The 23,143-nt window shown below is 51.8% G+C and overlaps 1 protein-coding gene across 3 annotated transcripts in view; it reads left to right on the forward strand.

Annotated features, from left to right (window-relative positions):
• The window catches only part of LOC123773592 (uncharacterized), a 633,080-nt gene that overhangs the window by 310,313 nt on the left and 299,624 nt on the right, over nucleotides 1–23,143 (forward strand). For all 3 annotated transcript variants that reach the window (XM_069312332.1, XM_069312334.1, XM_069312333.1), the window contains one exon: nucleotides 19,010–19,363. In XM_069312332.1, the coding sequence (XP_069168433.1) occupies nucleotides 19,010–19,363 (354 nt within the window). The remainder of the gene's footprint in view (nucleotides 1–19,009; nucleotides 19,364–23,143) is intronic.

The following is a 23,143-nucleotide window of genomic DNA, read 5'->3' on the forward strand; positions in this document are numbered from 1 at the left end:
CCCTCCCCCACTCCTCAAGACGACTGCCCTCCCCCACTCCTCAAGACGGCTGCCCTCCCCCACTCCTCAAGACGGCTGCCCTCCCCCACTCCTCAAGACGGCTGCCCTCCCCCCCCCACTCGTCAAGACGGCTGCCCTCCCCCCCCCACTTATCAAGACGGCTGCCCTCCCCCCCACTCCTCAAGACGCCTGCCTTCCCCCACTCCTCAAGACGACTGCCCTCCCCCACTCCTCAAGACGCCTGCCTTCCCCCACTCCTCAAGACGACTGCCCTCCCCCACTCCTCAAGACGCCTGCCCTCCCCCACTCCTCAAGACGGCTGCCCTCCCCCACTCCTCAAGACGCCTGCCCTCCCCCACTCCTCAAGACGCCTGCCATCCCCCACTCCTCAAGACGCCTGCCATCCCCCACTCCTCAAGACCCCTGTCCTCCCCCACTCCTCAAGACCCCTGTCCTCCCCCACTCCTCAAGACCCCTGCACTCCCCCACTCCTCAAGACGCCTGCCCTCCCCCACTCCTCAAGACGACTGCCCTCCCCCACTCCTCAAGACGGCTGCCCTCCCCCACTCCTCAAGACGGCTGCCCTCCCCCACTCCTCAAGACGGCTGCCCTCCCCCCCCCACTCGTCAAGACGGCTGCCCTCCCCCCCCCCACTCGTCAAGACGGCTGCCCTCCCCCCCCCACTCGTCAAGACGGCTGCCCTCCCCCCCACTCCTCAAGACGACTGCCCTCCCCCACTCCTCAAGACGACTGCCCTCCCCCACTCCTCAAGACGGATGCCCTCCCCCACTCCTCAAGACGCCTGCCCTCCCCCACTCCTCAAGACGGCTGCCCTCCCCCACTCCTCAAGACGCCTGCCCTCCCCCACTCCTCAAGACGCCTGCCATCCCCCACTCCTCAAGACGCCTGCCATCCCCCACTCCTCAAGACCCCTGTCCTCCCCCACTCCTCAAGACCCCTGTCCTCCCCCACTCCTCAAGACCCCTGCACTCCCCCACTCCTCAAGACGCCTGCCATCCCCCACTCCTCAAGACCCCTGTCCTCCCCCACTCCTCAAGACCCCTGTCCTCCCCCACTCCTCAAGACCCCTGCACTCCCCCACTCCTCAAGACGCCTGCCATCCCCCACTCCTCAAGACGCCTGCCATCCCCCACTCCTCTAGACCCCTGTCCTCCCCCACTCCTCAAGACGCCTGCCATCCCCCACTCCTCAAGACCCCTGTCCTCCCCCACTCCTCAAGACGCCTGCCCTCCCCCACTCCTCAAGACGCCTGCCATCCCCCACTCCTCAAGACGCCTGCCATCCCCCACTCCTCAAGACCCCTGTCCTCCCCCACTCCTCAAGACCCCTGCACTCCCCTACTCGTCAAGACGGCTGCACTCCCCCCACTCCTCAAAACGCCTGCCATCCCCATTAAATATTCACACCTTCAGTCGGCCGCCCACTAAATACTGCACCACCTTGCCTCCTGCTCCACTACACCTCCACTCATTACCTACACCCACTTCCCACCACACAAATCTTCCACTACAATTATGGTCGCGTTAAGAACATTTATTGAGGCGACTTCACGTGGGTTTTCCGGAGCGTCGCGGTCATTATGAGCTGTCTGTGGTGTGGTGACGCCTGTCTGTGGTGTGGTGACGCCTGTCTGTGGTGTGGTGACGCCTGTCTAGTGTGGTGACACCTGTCTAGTGTGGTGACACCTGTCTGTGGTGTGGTGACGCCTGTCTAGTGTGGTGACACCTGTCTGTGGTGTGGTGACGCCTGTCTGTGGTGTGGTGACGCCTGTCTGTGGTGTGGTGACACCTGTCTGTAGTGTGGTGACACCTGTCTGTGGTGTGGTGACACCTGTCTGTGGTGTGGTGACGCCTGTCTGTGGTGTGGTGACGCCTGTCTGTGGTGTGGTGACGCCTGTCTGTAGTGTGGTGACACCTGTCTGTGGTGTGGTGACGCCTGTCTGTGGTGTGGTGACGCCTGTCTGTGGTGTGGTGACGCCTGTCTGTGGTGTGGTGACGCCTGTCTGTGGTGTGGTGACGCCTGTCTGTGGTGTGGTGACGCCTGTCTAGTGTGGTGACGCCTGTCTGTGGTGTGGTGACGCCTGTCTGTGGTGTGGTGACGCCTGTCTGTGGTGTGGTGACGTCTGTCTGTGGTGTGGTGACGCCTGTCTGTGGTGTGGTGACACCTGTCTGTAGTGTGGTGACACCTGTCTGTGGTGTGGTGACACCTGTCTGTGGTGTGGTGACACCTGTCTGTGGTGTGGTGACGCCTGTCTGTGGTGTGGTGACGTCTGTCTGTGGTGTGGTGACGCCTGTCTAGTGTGGTGACGCCTGTCTGTGGTGTGGTGACGCCTGTCTGTGGTGTGGTGACGCCTGTCTGTGGTGTGGTGACGTCTGTCTGTGGTGTGGTGACGCCTGTCTGTGGTGTGGTGACACCTGTCTGTAGTGTGGTGACACCTGTCTGTGGTGTGGTGACACCTGTCTGTGGTGTGGTGACACCTGTCTGTGGTGTGGTGACGTCTGTCTGTGGTGTGGTGACGCCTGTCTGTGGTGTGGTGACACCTGTCTGTAGTGTGGTGACACCTGTCTGTGGTGTGGTGACACCTGTCTGTGGTGTGGTGACACCTGTCTGTGGTGTGGTGACGCCTGTCTGTGGTGTGGTGACACCTGTCTGTGGTGTGGTGACACCTGTCTGTGGTGTGGTGACGCCTGTCTGTGGTGTGGTGACGCCTGTCTGTGGTGTGGTGACGCCTGTCTGTAGTGTGGTGACGCCTGTCTGTAGTGTGGTGACGCCTGTCTGTAGTGTGGTGACGCCTGTCTGTAGTGTGGTGACGCCTGTCTGTAGTGTGGTGACGCCTGTCTGTAGTGTGGTGACGCCTGTCTGTAGTGTGGTGACGCCTGTCTGTAGTGTGGTGACGCCTGTCTGTGGTGTGGTGACACCTGTCTGTGGTGTGGTGACGCCTGTCTGTAGTGTGGTGACACCTGTCTGTAGAGTGGTGACACCTGTCTGTAGTGTGGTGACGCCTGTCTATGGTGCGGTGACGCCTGTCTGTGGTGTGGTGACGCCTGTCTGTAGTGTGGTGACACCTGTCTGTAGAGTGGTGACACCTGTCTGTAGAGTGGTGACACCTGTCTGTAGAGTGGTGACACCTGTCTGTAGTGTGGTGACGCCTGTCTGTAGAGTGGTGACACCTGTCTGTAGAGTGGTGACACCTGTCTGTGGTGTGGTGACAGGTGTGAGGGGTGATGCTAGCCACCACCGGCGCCGCTCCACCACTGGTCAACCACAGCTTTAAGAGGGAACAAAAGACCTACGGTTAAAAATGACAAAAGAGGTAGAATAAATGTGGGGTTTTAAATGTATTTTAAACCCGCCACCATTTCCCTAGCAGCTAGGGACCTCTGCCACCACTAAGGCTCCACCTAATGCGGTCAGTGGATCCCCGGGATCACAACCTATCTTCGACTCTAGTCCATTCCATCCAGCGGTCGACCCCACAGACGCATTCATCAATTTGTACATGCTGTCCTTTCAAAACGGGAATTTTCTCAAATATTAATTAATATTATAATATATTAGCATATTGTGCATATATAGGCATAGGTTAGGTTAGGTGTTTAGGTTCTGTTGGCGATTATTTGTATTTGTAGTACGTGGGTGAAGCATTTACAGCGTTGTGGTTCGAACACAAGTCGTCAGTGAAACACTTGTTCCGGAAGTGTTCGAACGTCATCAGTTGTGAGTCGTTTGTAGACTGTTTTTAATTCATAAACAGCTGGGGTTTGGCGGGTGCATGGTATCACTTTTGGGTCTTTGTTTGGAGGACGGGCTGACACATTCGTAACTGCCTCGACCTTACCTTGAGGTTATCTTGAGACGGGCTTAGCGTCCCCGCGGCCCGGTCGTCGACCAGGCCTCCTCGTTGCTGGACTGGTCAACCAGGCTGTTGGACGCTGCCGCTCGCAGCCTGACGTATGAGTCACAGCCTGGTTGATCAGGTGTCCTTTGGAGGTGTTTATCCAGTTCTCTCTTGAACACTGTGAGGGGTCGGCCAGTTATGTCCCTTATGTGTAGTGGAAGCGTGTTGAACAGTCTCGGGGCTCTGATGTTGATAGTTCTCTCTTGAACACTGTGAGGGGTCGGCCAGTTATGTCCCTTATGTGTAGTGGAAGCGTGTTGAACAGTCTCGGGCCTCTGATGTTGATAGTTCTCTCTTGAACACTGTGAGGGGTCGGCCAGTTATGCCCCTTATGTGTAGTGGAAGCGTGTTGAACAGTCTCGGGCCTCTGATGTTGATAGTTCTCTCTTGAACACTGTGAGGGGTCGGCCAGTTATGGCCCTTATGTGTAGTGGAAGCGTGTTGAACAGTCTCGGGCCTCTGATGTTGATAGTTCTCTCTTGAACACTGTGAGGGGTCAGCCAGTTATGTCCCTTATGTGTAGTGGAAGCGTGTTGAACAGTCTCGGGCCTCTGATGTTGATAGTTCTCTCTTGAACACTGTGAGGGGTCGGCCAGTTATGTCCCTTATGTGTAGTGGAAGCGTGTTGAACAGTCTCGGGCCTCTGATGTTGATAGTTCTCTCTTGAACACTGTGAGGGGTCAGCCAGTTATGTCCCTTATGTGTAGTGGAAGCGTGTTGAACAGTCTCGGGGCTCTGATGTTGATAGTTCTCTCTTGAACACTGTGAGGGGTCGGCCAGTTATGGCCCTTATGTGTAGTGGAAGCGTGTTGAACAGTCTGGGGCCTCTGATGTTGATAGTTCTCTCTTGAACACTGTGAGGGGTCGACCAGTTAGGTCCCTTATGTGTAGTGGAAGCGTGTTGAACAGTCTCGGGCCTCTGATGTTGATAGTTCTCTCTTGAACACTGTGAGGGGTCTGCCAGTTATGTCCCTTATGTGTAGTGGAAGCGTGTTGAACAGTCTCGGGCCTCTGATGTTGATAGTTCTCTCTTGAACACTGTGAGGGGTCGGCCAGTTATGTCCCTTATGTGTAGTGGAAGCGTGTTGAACAGTCTCGGGCCTCTGATGTTGATAGTTCTCTCTTGAACACTGTGAGGGGTCGGCCAGTTATGGCCCTTATGTGTAGTGGAAGCGTGTTGAACAGTCTGGGGCCTCTGATGTTGATAGTTCTCTCTTGAACACTGTGAGGGGTCGACCAGTTAGGTCCCTTATGTGTAGTGGAAGCGTGTTGAACAGTCTCGGGCCTCTGATGTTGATATAGTTCTCTTTTGAACACTGTGAGGGGTCGGCCAGTTATGTCCCTTATGTGTAGTGGAAGCGTGTTGAACAGTCTCGGGCCTCTGATGTTGATAGTTCTCTCTTGAACACTGTGAGGGGTCGGCCAGTTATGCCCCATATGTGTAGTGGAAGCGTGTTGAACAGTCTCGGGCCTCTGATGTTGATAGTTCTCTCTTGAACACTGTGAGGGGTCGGCCAGTTATGCCCCATATGTGTAGTGGAAGTGTGTTGAACAGTCTCGGGCCTCTGATGTTGATAGTTCTCTCTTGAACACTGTGAGGGGTCGGCCAGTTATGCCCCATATGTGTAGTGGAAGCGTGTTGAACAGTCTCGGGCCTCTGATGTTGATAGTTCTCTCTTGAACACTGTGAGGGGTCGGCCAGTTATGTTCCTTATGTGTAGTGGAAGCGTGTTGAACAGTCTCGGGCCTCTGATGTTGATAGTTCTCTCTTGAACACTGTGAGGGGTCGACCAGTTATGTCCCTTATGTGTAGTGGAAGCGTGTTGAACAGTCTCGAGCCTCTGATGTTGATAGTTCTCTCTTGAACACTGTGAGGGGTCGGCCAGTTATGCCCCTTATGTGTAGTGGAAGCGTGTTGAACAGTCTCGGGCCTCTGATGTTGATAGTTCTCTCTTGAACACTGTGAGGGGTCGGCCAGTTATGCCCCTTATGTGTAGTGGAAGCGTGTTGAACAGTCTCGGGCCTCTGATGTTGATAGTTCTCTCTTGAACACTGTGAGAGGTCGGCCAGTTATGCCCCTTATGTGTAGTTGAAGCGTGTTGAACAGTCTCGGGCCTCTGATGTTGATAGTTCTCTCTTGAACACTGTGAGGGGTCGGCCAGTTATGCCCCTTATGTGTAGTGGAAGCGTGTTGAACAGTCTCGGGCCTCTGATGTTGATAGAGTTCTCTCTCAGAGTACCTGTTGCACCTCTGCTCTTCAACGGGGGTATTCTGCACATCCTGCCATGCCTTCTGGTCTCATAATTCTTAGGTCATAACTCCTGCGTGTAAGATGAGCCGCCACACCCTGCAACACCAGCCTCTTCTTCACACAATAGAATTAACAAGTTAAAATATAGTTTCAAAGTATCGCTCCACACACACACACCCTCTCTAACTTTAGGGACAGCCTCGGGGCTTCTGTCACCAGCGCCACACGAGGTCTCTACCTTCCCTGACCCACGGACCCTCTGGCAGTGATGGCTGCAAGTGGCAACGGTGACTTAGGCACACACCACCTGGCGTGCATCAGTGTAGCACCAGGCGTGCACCAGGGCTGTACCAGGCGTGCACCAGGCGTACACCAGTGAAGCACCAGGCGTACACCAGTGAAGCACCAGGCGTGCACCAGTGAAGCACCAGGCGTGCACCAGTGAAGCACCAGGCGTGCACCAGTGAAGCACCAGGCGTGCACCAGTGAAGCACCAGGCGTGCACCAGTGAAGCACCAGGCGTGCACCAGTGAAGCACCAGGCGTGCACCAGTGAAGCACCAGGCGTGCACCAGTGAAGCACCAGGCGTGCACCAGTGAAGCACCAGGCGTGCACCAGTGAAGCACCAGGCGTGCACCAGTGAAGCACCAGGCGTGCACCAGTGAAGCACCAGGCGTGCACCAGTGAAGCACCAGGCGTGCACCAGTGAAGCACCAGGCGTGCACCAGTGAAGCACCAGGCGTGCAGCAGTGAAGCACCAGGCGTGCACCAGTGAAGCACCAGGCGTGCACCAGTGAAGCACCAGGCGTGCACCAGTGAAGCACCAGGCGTGCACCAGTGAAGCACCAGGCGTGCACCAGTGAAGCACCAGGCGTGCACCAGTGAAGCACCAGGCGTGCACCAGTGAAGCACCAGGCGTGCACCAGTGAAGCACCAGGCGTGCACCAGTGAAGCACCAGGCGTGCACCAGTGAAGCACCAGGCGTGCACCAGTGAAGCACCAGGCGTGCAGCAGTGAAGCACCAGGCGTGCAGTAGTGAAGCACCAGGCGTGCACCAGTGAAGCACCAGGCGTGCACCAGTGAAGCACCAGGCGTGCACCAGTGAAGCACCAGGCGTGCACCAGTGAAGCACCAGGCGTGCACCAGTGAAGCACCAGGCGTGCACCAGTGAAGCACCAGGCGTGCACCAGTGAAGCACCAGGCGTGCACCAGTGAAGCACCAGGCGTGCACCAGTGAAGCACCATAAGAGTAATGGTAATGTCCACCATAAAACAATTAAGATCTTTACATGTTCATATTAAACACTCGCTTCATCAAAATAGATTTATAGTTAAGCCATAAAAAACATCGTCGTTTAATTCGTACCTAAAAAGCCTCCAAATTAACTTTAAAATGATGTTTTGTGAATATTTAATGATTAACTTATTGGGGAAAAGATGAATTGATTCCAGAACTAATATGACCATTACTGCAAATAGCTGCAGTTGTAGCCCCAAAAAATATCAAGAATTATAGAGAATTATATATTTTATACTGTTTATATTTATGGCATTATAATTTGTCCAAGAGTTTCCAGCAAGAATGTTCTGGGTAACCATGTAGAGAGCGGTTATGTTAGCTTGTTATTGGCGGGTTGGTGACGACTTGGTGTTCTCAAGGTGGGGTGTTGAACCCTCTTGGGTTCCTTGTATCCTGCCTCTACCACTCCTCTTTATCCTGCCATTCTTGCCTTCTCTGCTGCCACAGTTTAACTGTTCAACACTCTCTCTACACACTGTTCAGCCTTCAGCCCTTTACACTCTGGTCAACACCCTTTACACTCTCAGACCTCTAGATATAACACCCAGTAGCCTCTTACCCTTTGGATCCCGACCTCTTTGAGGACACCAATAGCAGACCTTCACAAACTTGGTCACGTTACAAGCCTGGGTGTGGTGGTGGTCCATGGTCGTGTGCTGGTGGTCCATGGTCGTGTGGTGGTGGTCCATGGTCGTGTGCTGGTGGTCCATGGTCGTGTGCTGGTGGTCCATGGTCGTGTGCTGGTGGTCCATGGTCGTGTGGTGGTAGTCCATGGTCGTGTGCTGGTGGTCCATGGTCGTGTGCTGGTGGTCCATGGTCGTGTGCTGGTGGTCCATGGTCGTGTGCTGGTGGTCCATGGTCGTGTGCTGGTGGTCCACGGTCGTGTGGTGGTGGTCCATGGTCGTGTGCTGGTGGTCCATGGTCGTATGCTGGTGGTCCATGGTCGTGTGCTGGTGGTCCATGGTCGTGTGCTGGTGGTCCATGGTCGTGTGGTGGTGGTCCATGGTCGTGTGCTGGTGGTCCATGGTCGTGTGCTGGTGGTCCATGGTCGTGTGGTGGTGGTCCATGGTCGTGTGCTGGTGGTCCATGGTCGTGTGCTGGTGGTCAATGGTCGTGTGCTGGTGGTCCATGGTCGTGTGCTGGTGGTCCATGGTCGTGTGGTAGTGGTCCATGGTCGTGTGCTGGTGGTCCATGGTCGTGTGGTGGTGGTCCATGGTCGTGTGCTGGTGGTCCATGGTCGTGTGCTGGTGGTCCATGGTCGTGTGCTGGTGGTCCATGGTCGTGTGGTAGTGGTCCATGGTCGTGTGCTGGTGGTCCATGGTCGTGTGGTGGTGGTCCATGGTCGTGTGCTGGTGGTCCATGGTCGTGTGCTGGTGGTCCATGGTCGTGTGCTGGTGGTCCATGGTCGTGTGCTGGTGGTCCATGGTCGTGTGGTAGTGGTCCATGATCGTGTGGTAGTGGTCCATGGTCGTGTGCTGGTGGTCCATGGTCGTGTGCTGGTGGTCCATGGTCGTATGCTGGTGGTCCATGGTCGTGTGCTGGTGGTCCATGGTCGTGTGGTAGTGGTCCATGGTCGTGTGGTAGTGGTCCATGGTCGTGTGCTGGTGGTCCATGGTCGTGTGGTAGTGGTCCATGATCGTGTGGTAGTGGTCCATGGTCGTGTGCTGGTGGTCCATGGTCGTGTGCTGGTGGTCCATGGTCGTGTGGTAGTGGTCCATGATCGTGTGGTAGTGGTCCATGGTCGTGTGCTGGTGGTCCATGGTCGTGTGGTAGTGGTCCATGATCGTGTGGTAGTGGTCCATGGTCGTGTGCTGGTGGTCCATGGTCGTGTGGTAGTGGTCCATGGTCGTGTGCTGGTGGTCCATGGTCGTGTGGTAGTGGTCCATGATCGTGTGGTAGTGGTCCATGGTCGTGTGCTGGTGGTCCATGGTCGTGTGCTGGTGGTCCATGGTCGTGTGGTAGTGGTCCATGATCGTGTGGTAGTGGTCCATGGTCGTGTGCTGGTGGTCCATGGTCGTGTGCTGGTGGTCCATGGTCGTGTGGTAGTGGTCCATGATCGTGTGGTAGTGGTCCATGGTCGTGTGCTGGTGGTCCATGGTCGTGTGCTGGTGGTCCATGGTCGTGTGGTAGTGGTCCATGATCGTGTGGTAGTGGTCCATGGTCGTGTGCTGGTGGTCCATGGTCGTGTGCTGGTGGTCCATGATCGTGTGCTGGTGGTCCATGGTCGTGTGCTGGTGGTCCATGGTCGTGTGTAGTGGTCCATGGTCGTGTGCTGGTGGTCCACGCGTGAAAACTTGCCAATCAACTGTTGTTATTGTTATAAACAGCCTCCTGGTGCTTCGGAGCTCATTAACAATTTAATAATTGTAAACAAAGCCGCCAAAGATTGAGAAAAGATGGACAGGTTCGTAAGTGCTTACGAAACTGCTTCGTGAATCTGGCCCCCCACCCCCCCCCGTCCAATACAGCTTCACTCGTACCACTGACCAACTCATACAACAGAATACAATACAGCAATACACTGCCTTAACTGTAACAGATGTAACAAGGTGAATGTAATATAATTACTTACGTACTGACAACAGAAATATGTGACATTAGTAGTTCATAACAAAATATGTGACGAATGTATAATTATACATACATAATTACATAATTATACATCAGGTAAATAATCCCCAAATAAATAATCATGGTATATAGCTTCCTCCCCAGGTGAGCTAAGGGGGGCCTGGTAGCTGAGTGGACAGCGCTCGGGATTCGTGATCCTGAGGTTCCCGGTTCGATCCCCGGTGAAGGCGGAAACAAATTGGGCAGAGTTTCTTTCACCCTGATATACCCGTTCACCTAGCAGTAAATAGGTACCTGGGAGTTAGACAGCTGCTACGGGCTGCTTCCTGGGGGAGTAACAAAAAGGAGGCCTGGTCGAGGACCGGGCCGCGGGGACGCTAAGCCCCGAAGTCATCTCAAGATAACCTCAAGATAATGCTGGCTGGTCCGTAACAGTTGTTAAGGTGGATGAATAGGTGGATGAATGGATGGATTGTCAAGGTGGATGAATGGATGGATTGTCAAGGTGGATGAATGGATGGATTGTCAAGGTGGATGAATGGATAGATTGTCATGGTGGATGAATGGATGGATTGTCAAGGTGGATGAATGGATGGATTGTCAAGGTGGATGAATGGATAGATTGTCATGGTGGATGAATGGATGGATTGTCAAGGTGGATGAATAGGTGGATTGTCAAGGTGGATGAATGGATGGATTGTCAAGGTGGATGAATGGATGGATTGGCATGGTGGATGAATAGGTGGATTGTCAAGGTGGATGAATGGATGGATTGTCAAGGTGGATGAATGGAGTGGATTGTCAATGTGGATGAATGGAGTGGATTGTCAAGGTGGATGAATGGATGAATTGTCAAGGTGGATGAATGCAGTGGATTGTCAAGGTCGATGAATAGGTGGATTGTCAAGGTGGATGAATGGAGTGGATTGTCAAGGTCGATGAATAGGTGGATTGTCAAGGTGGATGAATGGATGGATTGTCAAGGTGGATGAATGGATGGATTGTCAAGGTGGATGAATGGATGGATTGGCATGGTGGATGAATAGGTGGATTGTCAAGGTGGATGAATGGATGGATTGTCAAGGTGGATGAATGGGGTGGATTGTCAAGGTGGATGAATGGATGGATTGTCAAGGTGGATGAATGGATGAATTGTCAAGGTGGATGGAGTGGATTGTCAAGGTGGATGAATGGAGTGGATTGTCAAGGTGGATGAATGGATGGATTGTCAAGGTGGATGAATGGATGGATTGTCAAGGTGGATGAATGGATGGATTTTCAAGGTGGATGAATGGATGGATTGTCAAGGTGGATGAATGGAGTGGATTGTCAATGTGGATGAATGGAGTGGATTGTCAAGGTGGATGAATGGATGGATTGTCAAGGTGGATGAATGCAGTGGATTGTCAAGGTCGATGAATAGGTGGATTGTCAAGGTGGATGAATGGAGTGGATTGTCAAGGTCGATGAATAGGTGGATTGTCAAGGTGGATGGATGGATTGTCAGGGTGGATGAATAGATGGATTGTCAAGGTGGATGCATGGATGGATTGTCAAGGTGGATGAATAGGTGGATTGTCAAGGTGGATGAATGGATGGATTGTCAAGGTGGATGAATGGATGGATTGTCAGGGTGGATGAATAGATGGATTGTCAAGGTGGATGCATGGATGGATTGTCAAGGTGGATGAATGGATGGATTGTCAAGGTTGTCAAGGCTGTAAGCTATACCATAATACAGCCCCAGGGGTAATATCCCCACTTCTGCCCTGATATTCCAGACCTTAATACCCCCTGCCATAAAGACTGGAGTCGCCCTCCTCCTCCTCCTCGCTACCCAAGATTAATTCACGTGAAGATAAGAAGTAAATGTATTTTTTCCGTCGCGTGTTTCACATTCTCGGTGAGTTTTCTTGGACGTAGATCAAAGAGTGTGGAGTTCTGGGACACTGGTGAGATGGTCTATCTTAAAGCTGAGACTGTGTGCTTCTGAGAGCCCGCCACCTCCTTCCCCAACCCGTTCTCGCACTTTCTTACAGTCAATATTGACTTAATAAATAAGTGCATATGTGACATGCTAATTTATTGTGAATATTTTAGTTTACCTTGAAAAGCTTCATAGAAAACACCGATCTTACCTAACCTTCTTAGTATGTTAAGATAAGCATCTTATTGCTTCGTAATTACAATTATTACTTAACCTATTATAGGTATAGGTACTTAACCTATACCTGTTATAGGTATAGGTTACCATTCCCAACTGCCGGCCCGGGGCTCCTCGCCTGACAGGCTGCGTGTGTGTACTCACCTAGTTGTGCTTGCGGGGGTTGAGCTCTGGCTCTTTGGTCCCGCCTTTCAACTGTCAATCAACAGGTGTACTGGTTCCTGAGCCTATTGGGCTCTATCATATCTACACTTGAAACTGTGTATGGAGTCAGCCTCCACCACATCACTGCCTAATGCATTCCATTTGCCAACCACTCTGACACTAAAAAAATTCTTTCTAATATCTCTGTGGCTCATTTGGGCGCTCAGTTTCCACCTGTGTCCCCTAGTGCGTGTGCCCTTTGAGTTAAATAGCCTGTCTTTATCTACCCTGTCGATTCCCTTGAGAATCTTGAATGTGGTGATCATGTCCCCCCTAACTCTTCTGTCTTCCAACGAAGTGAGGTTTAATTCCCGTAGTCTCTCCTCGTAGCTCATACCTCTCAGCTCGGGTACTAGTCTGGTGGCAAACCTTTGAACCTTTTCCAGTTTAGTCTTATGCTTGACTAGATATGGACTCCATGCTGGAGCCGCATACTCCAGGATTGGTCTGACATATGTGGTATATAATGTCTGAAAGTTTCCTTACACAAGTTTCTAAAGGCCGTTCTTATGTTAGCCAACCTGGCATATGCTGCTGCTGTTATCCTCTTGATATGAGCTTCAGGGGGACAGGTCTGGCGTGATATCAACCCCCAGGTCTTTCTATCTCTTTGACTCTTGAAGTATCTCATCTCCCAAATGATACCTTGTATCTGGTCTCCTGCTTCCTACCCCTATCTTCATTACATTACATTTGCTTGGGTTAAACTAACAGCCATTTGTTCGACCATTCCTGCAGCTTGTCCAGGTCTTCTTGAAGCCTCAAGCTGTCCTCCTCTGTCTTAATCCTTCTCATAATTTTGGCGTCGTCAGCAAACATTGAGAGGAATGAGTCTATACCCTCTGGGAGATCATTTACGTATATCAGAAACAGGATAGGTCCAAGTACAGAGCCCTGTGGGACTCCACTGGTGACTTCACGCCATTCTGAGGTCTCACCCCTCACTGTAACTCTCTGCTTCCTATTGCTTAGGTACTCCCTTATCCACTGGAGCGCCCTACCAGTTACTCCTGCCTGTTTCTCCACCTTGTGCATCAGCCTTTTATGGGGTACTGTGTCAAAGTCTTTCCGACAGTCCAAAAAAATGCAGTCCGCCCATCCTTCTCTTTATTGCTTAATCTTTGTCACCTGATCGTAGAATTCTATCAAGCCTGTAAGGCAAGATTTACCCTCCCTGAACCCAATGTTGATGGGTTGTCACGAAGTCTCTTCTCTCCAGATGTGTTACTAGGTTTTTTCTCACAATCTTCTCCATCACCTTGCATGGTATACAAGTTAAGGACACTGGCCTGTAGTTCAGTGCCTCTTGTCTGTCACCCTTTTTGTATATTGGTACTACAGTAGCAGTCTTCCATATTTCTGGTAGGTCCCCCGTTGCCAGTGACCTACTATACACTATGGAGAATGGCAAGCAAATTGCTCCTGCACACTCTTTCAATACCCATGGTGAGATTCCGTCTGGCCCAACAGCTTTTCTCACATCCAGCTCCAATAGGTGCTTCTTGACCTCATCTCTTGTAATTTAGAACCTTTCCAAGGTCACCTGGTTTGCTGCCACCTCTTCTAGCGCCGTGACATTCTCCCTGCTTCTATTGTAAAGACCTCCTGGAACCTTTTGTTGAGTTCTTCACACACCTCTTTGTCATTCTCTGTGTACCTGTCCTCGCCCACCCTAAGTTTCATCACCTGTTCCTTCACTGTTGTCTTTCCTCCTGATGTGACTGTGTAGTAGCTTTGGTTCGGTCTTGGCTTTATTAGCTATATCATTTTCATACCTTTTCTCAGCTGCTCTTCTCACACTAACATACTCGTTCCTGGTTCTCTGGTATCTCTCTATACTTTCTGGTGTTCTGTTATTACGGAAGTTCCTCCACGCCCTTTTGTTCAGCTCCTTTGCTTTCATACATTCCCTATTAAACCACGGATTCTTCCTTTGCTTCTCTGTTTTTTCCTGTCGGGCTTGGACAAACCTGCTTACAGCCTCCTGACATTTTTGGGTGACATAGTCCATCATGTCTTGTACGGACTTGGTTCCGAGTTCTGTGTCCCAATGTATATCCCATAGGAATTTATTCATTTCCTCATAGTATCCCTTTCGGTACGCCAGCCCTTTGGTTCCCAGTTCTTTTATGGGGGTGATAATTCCTAGCTCAACCAGGTACTCAAAGCTTCAATATACTAGTGATCACTTCATTCCCAAGGGGGCTTCCAACTTAACTTCTCTTATATCCGACTCATTTAGGGTAAATATCAGATCAAGCAAGACTGGTTCATCCCCTCCTCTCATTCTTGTCGGTCCCTTGACGTGTTGACTTAGAGAGTTTCTTGTTGCCACATCCAGCAGCTTTAGCTCTCCATGTGTCTGGGCCTCCATGTGGGTCTCTATTCTCCCAATCTATCTTCCCGTGGTTGAAGTCTCCCATGATTAGTAGTCTGGATCCGTTCCTGCTAGCCACAGAAGCTGCTCTCTCTATTATATTGATGGTGGCCATGTTGTTTCTATCATATTCTGTGTGTGTGTGTAGGAAGGACCTCCCCCCCCCCCCTGTCATCGTTTAAAATAGGAATCCCTGGCAGGGTGGGCATCAGTGTCGGGTATGAAGGGCATAGCGTAGTGAGGCAGTGTGATGGGCGCACTATGGCTGGCTGCTGGCGCCTCGGGCATCATATCCTCCCGCTCTAATATCACACTTTATGATGGTATTAGCGGCTACTTGTGCGCTGGCATAGTGGCGCCCGGCCCCCCCTCCTACCCCACCACCCCTACCCCCTCCCCTACCCACCACCGCTACCCCCTCCCCTACCCCCCCTACCCCCTCCCCTACCCCCTCCCCTACCCACCCCCTACCCCCTCCCCTACCCCCTCCCCTACCCCCTCCCCTACCCTGGACGCATCACCACTTTCCTTTATCACAAGTCAGAGTTTCCCTGAATACTTGGTCAAGGAGTGGGGGGGGGGGCGGTTACGGTTCACGAATTGTCATTTGCAGCAGCTCTGTCCTGCAAAGATCAGTGATGTCCACTGTCCTGGACACTGTCCTGGACACTGTCCTGGACACTGCCCTGGACACTGCCCTGGACGCTGCCCTGGACGCTGCCCTGGACACTGTCCTGGACACTGTCCTGGACACTGTCCTGGACACTGCCCTGGACACTGTCCTGGACACTGTCATCATTATATACAAAATGATTGAAGGAGGGAGGGAATTATCAGGAGAAAGCGCCGAACCATTACGACTTATATAAATATATATATATATAATATATATATATATATATATATATATATATATATATATATATATATATATATATATATATATTAGTATATTTTGGTAGCAGTCTTTCCTGTAGACATATATTAAATATGACCGAAAAAGTAAGATTAATAACTCTAACACGAATTTTCTCTGTTTCTTATATTTCTTTTCACTGTTGATGGTAACTGAAAAATTAATTCTCCAAAATTCATTTTTATTTCTAGTCTGACGCGAAACTTGAACGCGTTTCGTAAAACTTATTACATTTTCAAAGACTTTAGTTTACACACACACAACTATAACTGAACCGAGTTCAAACAGCTTCGATTTTATACCTGCATTTGGGTGAGGTGATATGTTACAACCGTTTTGGATGAGGTGAAAACAAACTTTCAACGCAAGACAGAACACGAAACAATTGGTATAATAATTTGTAAGTTAAAGGGAAGAATGGAAGTAACTGCAGAGGGCCTATTGGCCCATATTTCTTGATGCTTCTATATTGGTACGGAGTCTTGAAGTGGGTAGAATATAGTTGTGCATTAATTGGCTGTTGATTGCTGGTGTTGACTTCTTAATGTGTAGTGCCTCGCAGATATCAAGCCGCCTGCTATCGCTGTATCTATCGATGATTTCTGTGTTTTTTGTTAAGATTTCTCTGGTGATGGTCTGGTTGTGGGAAGAGATTATATGTTCCTTAATGGAGCCCTGTTGCTTATGCATCGTTAATTGCCTGGAAAGAGATGTTGTTGTCTTGCCTATATACTGAATTCTTTGAGGCTTACAGTCCCCAAGTGGGCATATGAAGGCATAGACGACATTGGTCTCTTTTAAAGCGTTCTGCTTTGTGTCTGGAGAGTTTCTCATGAGTAGGTTGGCCGTTTTCTTGGTTTTATAGTAGATCGTCAATTGTATCTTCTGATTTTTGTCTGTAGGGATAACGTTCCTATTAACAATATCTTTCAGGACCCTTTCCTCCGTTTTATGAGCTGTGGAAAAGAAGTTCCTGTAAAATAGTCTAATAGGAGGTACAGGTGTTGTGTTAGTTGTCTCTTCAAAAGTTGCAGGGCGTTTCACCTTCCTTCTTATGATGTCTTCAACGAAACCATTGGAGAAGCCGTTGTTGACTAGGACCTGCCTTACCCTACAGAGTTCTTCATCAACTTGCTTCCATCCTGAGCTGTGGCAGAGAGCACGGTCGACATAAGCGTTAACGACACTCCTCTTGAACCTGTCTGGGCAGTCACTGTTGGCATTGAGGCACATTCCTATGTTTCCTTAGTGTAGACTGCAGTGTAGGAAACCTCCGCTCCTTTCCGTGACTGTTACATCTAGAAAGGGCAGCTTCCCATCCTTCTCCATCTCGTAAGTGAAACACAACACAGAATTCCGCTCAAATGCCTCCTTCAGCTCCTGTAGATGTCTGACATCAGGTACCTGTGTAAAAATAGTCGTCAACATACCTGCAGTATATGGCCGGTTTCAAGTTCATGTCGACTAAGACCTTTTGTTCGATGGTACCCATGTAGAAGTTCGCAAACAGGACACCTAGGGGAGAACCCATGGCGACCCCATCTACTTGCTTATACATGTGCCCATCCGGGCTCAAGAAGGGTGCCTCTTTAGTACAAGCTTGGAGTAGTTTCCTTAGAATGTTTTCTGGTATGTCAAGAGGAGTACAGGCCGGATCACGATACACTCTGTCCGCTATCATCCCGATTGTTTCATCGACAGGTACGTTGGTAAACAGTGATTCTACGTCCAACGAGGCTCTTATCCCTGTGGCCCGTCTTCCCCGCAGTAAGTCAACAAATTCCTTTGGAGACTTCAGGCTGAAGGTGCAAGGGACATAAGGAGTCAGCAAGCCGTTGAGTCGCTTCGCCAGTCTATACGTGGGTGTGGATATCTGGCTAATGATTGGCCGAAGTGGGTTTCCAGGCTTATGTGTCTTGACATTTCCATACGCGTATCCAGGCTTATATTCCCCAATAATCTCTGGCAGGTGGAGTCCGGATTTCTTGGCGTTCACAGTTTCGATCAATTTGTTGACCTTTGCCTTCAATTCGGCTGTAGTGTCCTTCGTTACCCTTTGGAATTACCCTCGTTACCCTTTGGAATTTAGTTTGGTAATTTAAATTTTGGAGAATTGATTTTTCAGTTACCATCAACAGTGAAAAGAAATATAAGAAACAGAGAAAATTCGTGTTAGAATTATTAATCTTTTCGGTCATATTTAATAATATATATATATATATATATATATATATATATATATATATATATATATATATATATATATATATATTTCTATATAAATAAAAATGTAAATGTTCGTTTGTTCAAAATCGCTACTCTCCGAAAGTTCTTCACCTATTGCTTTGAAATTTTCACACACAACGTTCCATTCGCATCCGAGCAGGTTATTATATTCATTCTATATTGATGTCACGTGTGTGACAGTAAAAAATCATGCTTTTTCTGAAAAATTGTGTTTCTCATGTGAGGGAAATCTTTGAAGCCTCATTACTGATTGCTTTGAAATTTTGACAGAACATTGCATTCGAATAGGCACGTGTTTTTATATACCTACTATATAGATGCCACACCTGTGACAGGTATAAACATACGTTTTTGAAAAACAGCGCCATCTGTTGCACATAATAGCAACATGCACGCTATACTAAATATGTCACGAATTCCATTTCAATGTTTCCGATTGCATTGATAAATTGAATTTTCATAGATTTGGATTTATTTTCATTTTTATTTAATTATTTTACGTGAATTGCGTTGGAATTGAGCTGTGTTGTTTACCATGCCGTTCATTTCGTGAATATATATATTTTATCCTATTTTCATTTCATTTTTTAACTGTTTCTTTTTTTTCAGTGATGGGATCATCAGATCACTTGATGTTTCCTAATATTCTGATGGGAACATCAGACCATTTGGGAAGGCATTCAGACGAGGGAGTGGGGAATGGTGGGGATGATGTGGGGACGTGGGAGTTTGGGATGGTGGGGACGAGGGGATGGGGGAATTGATAATGGTAGGGGAGGACAAAGGGACAGGGAAGGATGTGTTGCTGAGCCACAGCAACGCGTGGCCGGGTACTGCTAGTATGTATATATATATATATATATATATATATATATATATATATATATATATATATATATATATATATATATATATATATATAAAATGTGTGTGTGTATGAGCTTAGATTACTGTGTACTGACCTAGTTGTGTTTGTGGGGGGGGGGGGTTGAGCTTCGGCTCTTTGGTCCCGCCTCTCAACTGTCAACTAACGTGTTGTGTGTCTGTGTGTACGTGCAGGAAGGCGTGCGGGGCGTGCTGGAGGGCCTGGCGTCGCGGTACGCCGACGAGTTCAGTACGCACTACCAGGACGTCTTCGACCACCTGGACCACCTGCGTATGGACGCCTGGACTCAGCTCATTAACCGCGTCAAGAACCCCGTCGTCGTGGCGGAGGAGGTTGTGCGTCCGGTGTCTCCGACGCCGCCGCCGCCGCACGACGACGCCCGTCACCACCACCACGACGACGACGACGACGGGTCGTCGCCCTCACACGCCAGACGACACAGCTCCTCACAGACCTCCTCCCACTCCTCTTCTCCCGAGCACCGCATCTACGACGACCAGCCCATCTACGTGCCGGGTAGATACAACGTAAGTAACCTATACTACCTTCTACTGCTCCAGGGGGCCAGGCTCCAGGGGGGCCAGGCTCCAGTGGGGCTAGGCTCCAGGGGGGCCAGGCTCCAATGGGGCCAGGCTCCAGGGGGCCAGGCTCCAGGGTGCCAGGCTCCAGGGTGCCAGGCTCCAGGGGCCAGGCTCCAGGGGCCAGGCTCCAGGGGGCCAGGCTCCAGGGGGGCCAGGCTCCAGGGGCCAGGCTCCAGGGGCCAGGCTCCAGGGGGGCCAGGCTCCAGGGGCCAGGCTCCAGGGGCCAGGCTCCAGGGGCCAGGCTCCAGGGGCCAGGCTCCAGGGGGGCCAGGCTCCAGGGGGGCCAGGCTCCAGGGGGCCAGGCTCCAGGGGCCAGGCTCCAGGGGCCAGGCTCCAGGGGGCCAGGCTCCAGGGGGCCAGGCTCCAGGGGGGCCAGGCTCCAGGGGGTCCAGGCTCCAGGGTGCCAGGCTCCAGGGGGGCCAGGCTCCAGGGGGGCCAGGCTCCAGGGGGGCCAGGCTCCAGGGGGGCCAGGCTCCAGGGGGGCCAGGCTCCAGGGGGGCCAGGCTCCAGGGGGGCCAGGCTCCAGGGGGGCCAGGCTCCAGGGGGGCCAGGCTCCAGGGGGGCCAGGCTCCAGGGTGCCAGGCTCCAGGGGGGCCAGGCTCCAGGGGGGCCAGGCTCCAGGGGGGCCAGGCTCCAGGGGGCCAGGCTCCCCCATTAAAGCTTCAGGTGGCCTGTATGTCACCTCTTGTGAAAGCCCCTCGGAGCTTAAGTTAGTGGCCTGTCTGTAAAATATAATGAATGAGCGTGGTAGCAGCGGGCTTCAACCTGTAGCTGTGGTGCATCCTTTCGGCGAGTCCCTGACTTCCCTGCCTTGTCCCTGGCCTCCCTGGCGCCTCTGTGGGTTCTCTGCCTTGTCCCTGGCCTCCCTGGCGCCTCTGTGGGCTCCCTGCCTTGTCCCTGGCCTCCCTGGCGCCTCTGTGGGTTCCCTGCCTTGTCCCTGGCCTCCCTGGCGCCTCTGTGGGCTCCCTGCCTTGTCCCTGGCCTCCCTGGCGCCTCTGTGGGTTCCCTGCCTTGTCCCTGGCCTCCCTGGCGCCTCTGTGGGTTCCCTGCCTTGTCCCTGGCCTCCCTGGCGCCTCTGTGGGCTCCCTGCCTTGTCCCTGGCCTCCCTGGCGCCTCTGTGGGTTCCTGTCATCACTGAAGGCGCTTCAAGATGCTTTGATGCTTTACATCCAGCTATGAAATTGTCTGGATTATGTCATATTTTCAGGAGTAACTGGCTGGCTCTGTAGCTGGGGGCCCCTGGTGGCAGGGATGGCTGGGGGCCCCTGGTGGCGGGGATGGCTGGGGGCCCCTGGTGGCAGGGATGGCTGGGGGCCCCGGGTGGCAGGGATGGCTGGGGGCCCCTGGTGGCAGGGATGGCTGGGGGCCCCTGGTGGCAGGGATGGCTGGGGACCCCTGGTGGCAGGGATGGCTGGGGGCCCCGGGTGGCAGCGATGGCTGGGGGCCCCGGGTGGCAGGGATGGCTGGGGGCCCCGGGTGGCAGGGATGGCTGGGGGCCCCTGGTGGCAGGGGTGGCTGGGGGCCCCGGGTGGCAGGGATGGCTGGGGGCCCCTGGTGGCAGGGGTGGCTGGGGGCCCCGGGTGGCAGGGATGGCTGGGGGCCCCTGGGTGGCAGGGATGGCTGGGGGCCCCTGGTGGCAGGGATGGCTGGGGGCCCCTGGTGGCAGGGATGGCTGGGGGCCCCTGGGTGGCAGGGATGGCTGGGGGCCCCGGGTGGCAGGGATGGCTGGGGGCCCCTGGTGGCAGGGATGGCTTGGGGGGCCCCGGGTGGCAGGGATGGCTGGGGACCCCTGGTGGCAGGGATGGCTGGGGGGCCCCTGGTGGCAGGGATGGCTGGGGGCCCCTGGTGGCAGGGATGGTTGGGGGCCCCTGGTGGCAGGGATGGTTGGGGGCCCCTGGTGGCAGGGATGGCTGGGGGGCCCCTGGTGGCAGGGATGGCTGGGGGGCCCCTGGTGGCAGGGATGGCTGGGGGCCCCTGGTGGCAGGGATGGCTGGGAGCCCCTGGTGGCAGGGATGGCTGGGAGCCCCTGGTGGCAGGGATGGCTGGGGGCCCCTGGTGGCAGGGATGGTTGGGGGCCCCTGGTGGCAGGGATGGCTTGGGGGCCCCTGGTGGCAGGGATGGCTGGGGGCCCCTGGTGGCAGGGATGGCTTGGGGGCCCCTGGTGGCAGGGATGGCTGGGGGGCCCCGGGTGGCAGGGATGGCTGGGGGGCACCTGGTGGCAGGGATGGCTGGGGGCCCCTGGTGGCAGGGATGGCTGGGGGCCCCTGGTGGCAGGGATGGCTGGGGGGGGGCCTAATGTTGTAATGACGGAGCCCCCATCAACCACTCTTGTAAGAACCAGGGCTCCTGCCTGTAGTAGCATATTATCACTCGGGCCCTCATACCTTGAGGCTACCTTGAGGTGCTTCCGGGGCTTAGTGTCCCCGCGGCCCGGTCGTCGACCAGGCCTCCTTGTTGCTGGACTGATCAACCAGGCTGTTAGACGCGGGTGCTCGCAGCAGCCGCGTCTAACGTCTCATACCAGCACCTACAAAATTACTCAAGTTGAACTGAGCTCTGCATCGATAACTTGAGGAAGGAGAGAGAGAGAGAGAGAGCGATATATATATATATATATATATATATATATATATATATATATATATATATATATATATATATATATATATATATATATATGTCGTACCTAGTAGCCAGAACTCACTTCTCAGCCTACTATTCAAGGCCCGATTTGCCTAATAAGCCAAGTTTTCCTGAATTAATATATTTACTATAATTTTTTTCTTATGAAATGATAAAGCAACCCTTTTCTCTATGTATGAGGGCAATTTTTTTTATTGGAGTTAAAATTAACGTAGATATATGACCGAACCTAACCAACCCTACCTAACCTAACCTAACCTATATTTATAGGTAAGGTTAGGTTAGGTAGCCAAAAAAAGCTAGGTTAGGTTAGGTTAGGTAGGTTAGGTAGACGAAAAAACATTAATTCATGAAAACTTGGCTTATTAGGCAAATCGGGCCTTGAATAGTAGGCTGAGAAGTGCGTTCTGGCTATTAGGCACGACATATATATATATATATATATATATATATATATATATATATATATATATATATATATATATATATATATATATATATATATATAATTTCCAGCGCCTCAGTGTGGCGATACAGAGGGGAAATGCGCACTACATCCAGGGTTCCTGCCCGCCATCTGAGAAGCTGGAGGAACTCGACAACCTATGATAACCATCTTTGTAACCCATATGTAACTCCTTTTTTGTAACAAAGTTCAAATAAAGTAAATATATATGTGTACATACAAATGAATGGGGGTGGTAGGAGAAGATAATATTAGTGTTCAATGAGAAACCACAAGGTCTCCTCTGAATACTTTTTATTTTCTTCTCCGAGGCTATGGGTCCCCACATTGGCACCAGAGGTGGTACCCTCACAAACTTTATATATATATATATATATATATATATATATATATATATATATATATATATATATATATTAGCTACCGCAGCCACCACCCTGAGTTACGGGCGGGAGAGAGCCGTAGGACCTGTAGACGGTATAGTGTCGTCCAATAATCCTGAGACCACTTGGGGTGGACTTCAGAATACACGGGAGCTGGCTGGACACTCTCGTACTGTCTCACCTTAACAAGGGACTGACTGGGGACGAGTACTGGATAATTAAGGGCACCGGGTC

This window comes from Procambarus clarkii, chromosome 72, assembly GCF_040958095.1.
Source record: "Procambarus clarkii isolate CNS0578487 chromosome 72, FALCON_Pclarkii_2.0, whole genome shotgun sequence".
Lineage (NCBI taxonomy): Eukaryota > Metazoa > Arthropoda > Malacostraca > Decapoda > Cambaridae > Procambarus > Procambarus clarkii.